At 36.8% G+C, this 6,298-nt stretch overlaps 1 protein-coding gene across 1 annotated transcript; it reads right to left on the bottom strand.

Moving 5' to 3' along the window:
* LOC109825479 (formin-like protein 1) lies at nucleotides 1,084-6,292 on the bottom strand. Its single transcript, XM_020392338.1, has 4 exons — nucleotides 6,027-6,292; nucleotides 5,734-5,936; nucleotides 3,688-3,932; nucleotides 1,084-2,069 (listed from the first exon to the last, which is right to left on the bottom strand). Exons 1-4 carry the CDS (start codon nucleotides 6,059-6,061, stop codon nucleotides 1,281-1,283), a joined length of 1,272 nt encoding a protein of 423 aa, XP_020247927.1. The 5' UTR covers nucleotides 6,062-6,292; the 3' UTR covers nucleotides 1,084-1,280.

The following is a 6,298-nucleotide window of genomic DNA, read 5'->3' as shown; positions in this document are numbered from 1 at the left end:
TTAATTTTATTTAGATTGTTTATCTTTAGTTCAGTATTAATGTTTAGATGTTTACAATTCGGGACATATGGTATATACATGAGGGTTTCCTTGGTTGGATTATTTCGCTCGACGTACTGCGTCTCATATTGTAGGTATCTAAACATTAATTCCATTAGATACGGGGGGAAATGATCTAGGTAGACTGCTTAATAGATAGAGTCTCCACTCCATCTAGCAGCCACTCACCGGGGGGCGGATGGAGGTGATCTTTCTATAGCGCTCTGACGCTCTTGTTGTTGCTCTTTTTCTTCTAATATTCTTTCAGGTAATTCGGAGTACCGGAGAGTCGCAGAATGACGGAGTTCTTGCATAATCGTCGTCACATGAGATTTATTAGAGGCTCCATCGTAGTTTTATATTTTTGTTCAGACCTTAGAGTTTATTTCATAGTGTAAAGGCAGTGTGCCTTAGTATGTTTTTCAGTTGTTTCTTGTCGAGACATATTTATTCATTTTGGATATCAGATGTATTTCAGGTTGTTCATTGAGACCTGATTTATTTATGAGATATTTTTTTCTATATTATGTCTATTGTAGTTATTTTATTTCTTTTGTCTGTTTTGCACCTGCACTTTATTTTGATTCCACTAGAGGATATTGTTGTGATTGGTAAAGCTTGTTGTTGCACAATGTGGGTGCCTGGTAGGTTTGACATCTCTGGGTTCATGTTAGACTGCAACCATGTGTGAAAACAAGGACGTCACATAAAAGAAATTAAAAAATTATCCCAGAAATAAATCAGATCATTGAAACTAAAAGTGATAAACTAGTTTTATCTTCTCTTAGAAAAGCAAGACAATGTTCTTATGATACATAGTCCATTCCAAATCTCACATTCTATTGTCAAGAATGTGAACCTAAACAAGCCATTGATATAGGAGTAGCCTACTATATAGGACGCGGCGCAGTTCGCAAAATTATGGTTAACAGAACTGATATGAGCAATTCAAATATTTTCCTTGAATTATAAGAAATATTATACATGTATTAACTCCTTTGGTCACAGGAATGAAATTGATATAGCTACCTTATATCCAGTCCAGATGTATTAACTTCTCCACATCATTCCTCTGCAGCAGGATTTCCATTGTATAAAAACATTATACATACATATATAACCATAACAATTTCGAAAATCTTACAACAATTTCTACAAGCAAAAGAAAAAATATAAATACCCTGCCTTATGATTTCAAAAAGAAAAAAGAAAAAAAAGGCCCTCTGAAGCTAGCGACTGAACTATGAAGATGATGATGAGCTCTCATCATCAGAACTTTCAGGTATCGTTGCTTTATTAATCTTAGGGAACAATGGCGGTAATGTGGGGTTTACAGGCACTGGAAACTGGCAAACTGAGCTTGCAAAACTTCTCTCATTCGCTTTTCCTACCTCTTTACAAACCCGATCTAGAATCGACAGGAAATCCCTAACCACCATAAAAATCCTAAAAGGATGAGCTTCTTCCTTAGCTGAATTCCCATGGAAGTACTCAGTTATTTCCTTGACCAAAGATAATGCAACGCTTTCTCGAGCCTGAACCTCAATGATCTCATCCTCTGCCTTCTTTAAGAACTCACTCATGGCTTCTTGGAACTGTTTGCTACTATTATTCAATCTCAAGATATCTGTGATTTTTCCAATGCCACAAGCTAGTTTTGAGACGTAGCTGCTAAGGACTTCGGAGTCCATGGCAGCTGCCTTCTTGATATTGCCGAGCTCACCACCTAGGCCTGCAACGACCTTCAGTCCAAGTTTCTTGCACTCAAGATCAACACGAAGAGTGTTGTCTTGCGTCTTAGTAGAAGACAAGCGAGATCCCTCTGCTCGGATGATTTCTTGAACGACAAAGTGTAAAAGGGTGGTTTCGCCATCGGTGCCCTTGATGTCGGCAAGCTTGAGGAGGCTGTCAAGCTTGAAGGCATGAGCATCACCACGGTAGGTTCCAACATTCATGCGGTTTCCAGTCTTGAGAACTGCCTCTAGAAGCTTAAGGAATAGCCTGCAGCTTCTCAATTCTTCGCAGGCTGCCTGGAAATTGCAAAAGATTGGTCATGTTTTTTTTTGTTTTCCTAATTGTTTTGATGCTTTTAGAAATTTACATAATTCAGAATATAGCTTACATAGCCAACCAAAATTAAGCCTTGTCGTCTTTTATTTGCTTAGGTTAGTTATCATATATCAATCATTTTAAGCTGTTCAAACAATGCATGTGAGAATAGTACACATAAAGGATGCCACAAGAGGCCAAGACAAGGTCTACAAATTTTCTGTTTTTCAGTGAACAAACAAGAGTGATGCAACTCTCCCTGTTTACATGCATAAAACAAGGGTTGACAATAATAACTTGCAGAAATGTATCATAACTTGTACCGATTCTGACTGCAGGTGAATATGCAAGTACTTGAGATCTTACATGACATCCAGTAAAACTTCTAACCAGGCCAACTACTCAAAACTCTTCTCACAAAAGAGAATCTGCTATAAGCCTATAACTTAGTAGATGACTTCAGAATATAATACCTGAAACCTTGCTAAGTTGCTAAAATTCCAAATGCTTAATATAATACATTTATCTGATTGAAGGTTCTACATCTTTCACCAGAAATATCTAAAGTTGTAACTATTGCTGGAACGATTTTGATAAATTCAATGATATGTCAGAAAGCTGGACAGCCAAGGCAGCATCAAAGACAGATCTTGTCACTGATGTTAAGTACAGCCAAGGTGGCATCTAAGATCAATTGGATAATAAAGCATCTAATTCCTTATCTTTAATTTTACAGTGAAAACAGTAGATGATCAAGTTACTAGTGTTCAGATCAAGTAATAGAGCACATATCAGGTGGTGTACTATATTGTTTAAGTCAAGACTTCTGGATCCTTGATCAGTGCTCCGTGTATTTTACTTAGAACTTCAGATCATTAATTTGACTAATTTGTACTAGAATTAGCATGCACTGTATTCTCAATTGGAAACATGGTTGTTGTGGTCAATGAACCCATCTTGTTCATAACCAAAGTAACCTGAACCTTATAATATTTATTTGATCTCATCAACTGATCATTGTGCATTATATGTTATCATCTGAAGTAAGTGCCTAAAAATTAGAGGTTCTGTTAGCTGGGTACTTCTATCTTGAAGCCGTACCCGTACCCGTACCGACCCGTACCCGTACCCGTACCGACACGTACCTGCACCCAAACTCCCAGATGCTCCTTGCATATATGCATGCATTTATTTGGGCATGTGCTCAATTAAACAATACATGTTTTAATTTAGAACACTTGTCAACATTTCCTAGACATAAATCTTACAATTCACATCCAATTCTTGAAACTCGTTGGGTTCCAAACTATGATTGTAGTGGTCATTTGCGTGTCTAGTTCAACAAATGAGTGTTTTTACAATTTATAATCCACATAATAAAAGAAACATAAAAATGTTAGAGGAATTTTAATTCTCATAACATGTGAATTAAAAAAATATTGATATTCATGCGAACTATTAACTTCAATGTATAATATTTTTATAGCCGTCTCCCCGTACCCTACTTTTTACATTTGTCGCATCCTGTACCCATACCCATACCCATGCAACATACATTAGAGGTAAGATTAGCCAATCAAGAACCAATGAAGAATTTACCTCAATAGTTTCAAACGCTTTCTTCAAGTAACTGATTTCTGAATCAAAATTGGCAATGTAAAGAATTGCCTCCACTCTCTTAAATGCAAATGGAATCTCAAGCACAGCCTTAAGAAAATTTTCTGCTGGACCAAGCTTAACTGGGGAATCATCTTTGTGTTGTTTCAATTTAATCTCTTCCTCTTTGCTAGGAGCCATCTTCAGGAGGGTCTCCAAAAGTTCAACTCCCAAGCTTTCTGCATTACCTGCTTCCAATAATACCAACAATATATTCAGAAAAGGTTATAAAAAGGATAAGCATTGAGGAGCTTTAGAAAAACTGTTTTGGTCAACTAGTACTTATCCAGATAAATTAGCCAACTGAAGGAGCAAAATGGAAAAGGTGTACAAGTTCACAATTGATGAAGCTCCTTAGAGCACAAGAAAGCTCTGTAAAATATGTTCTCTGTGAACAAAGAGTATTTTGATTGAATATAAAGAGACATAATTTCTATATATAATCTTTCATTGAAAAAGGAAGGAACGACTATAAATTATTCATTGAAATGCTGATATGCTGCATTCAACATCTTTGCATGAAGACTGTACAACTCTGGCAAAATATTGTGCAACAACTTCCAAATAGTTAAACTGAAAAAGTATGTCTGGGCCGAAAGAGACCCTATAATAGCATTTTACAACAACAGTAATAACAATAAGAAAATCTTCATCCTAAACTTTTGATGCTGCTATGCAAAGTGTAACACACTAAATACCTGTTTACCATCTAGTGCATTTGGTGTCACAATGCAGAGGGATCACTCCGACTGCTACAATAGAAGTTGTATGCAGTTAGAACTAGATCGTGATTCTAACTAGCTCAGACAAATGTGATTAGGATTAACACAGTCATTTCTTCTGACTAAATTACCCCATATAAAAATATGTAAGTGGTAGAATTTGTAAATATTAAATTATAATTCTGAATTCTCACCACAACTTACAATGGAAGAGAATGTAAGCGTATTAAACCAAAAAACATGTAATCTCGCATGTGGAAGTATATACAGAAGGTAGACATATTGAATTCAAAATGACAGATAATCCTATAGGTTTCAAAAACTAATCTCGATAATTGTATATCATACACGGTGTTCTAGACTGAAATAGGACAATGGTACATGAATTCATATGTGGAGTTTTATACTGAAACAGGTCATGCTGTAATTCATTTAAACTTATTACTGATGCAATGGTTACACATTGTGAAAGTAAAATTCTTGCACATAGACCACTCAATAACGTCAACAAATATGTTCATATGGGTAAAACTTGGCAATTTATGTGGAATATGTTATAGAGCCAACTATAACATTAGAGGAAACATCTGTGCTTACTCCGAGAATCAACCTTGCATTTTGAGCTTCATTTGGTAGCAGCTAAATTGAACATAATTGATAAACATGTTCTAAAATTTGACCTGTGCATTTTGGTGAAATATCTACATGCGTACTCTGTGTATGACCCATGCATTTTGGTCTTTATTTAGCGGCAACCACATTGAACATGAAAATTACTTAACAACGATCTAATGTGAACAGAAAATGAATAAATTGTGGCAATCTTCTAAAGATACGTGAATCGAATGGTATTTTTGAATTGAACAGCATGATAGATGTGACTACTCCCGCTACAAAGGGATTTAGGTGCATTTCACACAGATACGCAGGCTGAGTGTAATTACATAAAATAGGTTTTATTCAAGATTTACTGTTACTGAATATCAGAAAAACCAATTACAGAGAATAGCAAGCTGTTAAGTTTCTGTTATTTATTGAAATGATAACTTCTCAGAACAGGATGCAATACGCATAACTAAAAGTCACTACTCACTAGTCACAAATCCAACAAAGCCTAGATTGTACGTCTTTTTAGTCGAAATTCTAGAAAATTGCAGTGATACTTTCTTGGATTTATTGCTCAATCCAAAGAGAATCCATGTCCAAGATAGTAAATTAAAATGTTAACTTTATCAACAATGCATCAATTAATCTACAAAATTCTCACCTTCCAAAAGGGCTTCACAGACTTCCTCCTTGGTCACATTCAATGCCCTCAACGAAATAGCAATGTTCTGCGACTTCTTCGGATCAAGAACCCTATTCTCCATCTTTGGCGATGGAACCACCGGATTCTGCTTCCCCGTCTCCTTTGGAACTGCACTGCTCGTGCTACAGCCGAACAATGTCTCAATCATCTCCTCATTCACCCTGCATCAACAATCAAAACCCATAAGTCACCTCCCATGTCAAAACCAGCCAAAATTAGCAGAACCCAAGTTTGAACCAAGAGAATCTTACTGGAACGAGCTTGATTTCAGCTGATCCCACACCATTGCTCGGTCCGAGCTCGCCCTAACTTTATCCCAATGCAAAGGCTTCAGCTTTAACCTCGGAGTCTCCTCATTCTTATCTGAAGCATCACATTTTTGCGCCGTTGTACTAATCGGAGGTTTCCGAACCCTTCTCTCCCAGTATCCAACTGGTGGAGGGGGCGGCGGCGGTGGAGGAGGACCAGCCGGCGGTTGATTCCTCAAATCCTGCCCCGAAGACTCGAAACCTATCAAATTTTC

Source organism: Asparagus officinalis, chromosome 10 (genome assembly GCF_001876935.1).
Source record: "Asparagus officinalis chromosome 10, Aspof.V1, whole genome shotgun sequence".
NCBI classification, from domain to species: domain Eukaryota; kingdom Viridiplantae; phylum Streptophyta; class Magnoliopsida; order Asparagales; family Asparagaceae; genus Asparagus; species Asparagus officinalis.
The sequence above is the reverse complement of the archived record's forward strand: the minus strand, read 5'-3'. Positions and strand labels throughout refer to the sequence as shown.

Bases quoted from the DNA above. Each gene is read 5' to 3' on its own strand.
- LOC109825479 (XM_020392338.1), bottom strand. From the start codon at position 6,061: ATGGTGTGGGATCAGCTGAAATCAAGCTCGTTCCA. The intron at 3,933-5,733 runs GTGAGAATTTTG...TATTGGAAGCAG, and splicing joins CTGTGAAGCCCTTTTGGAAG to GTAATGCAGAAAGCTTGGGA. The intron at 2,070-3,687 runs GTAAATTCTTCA...TGCAATTTCCAG, and splicing joins AAGCGTTTGAAACTATTGAG to GCAGCCTGCGAAGAATTGAG.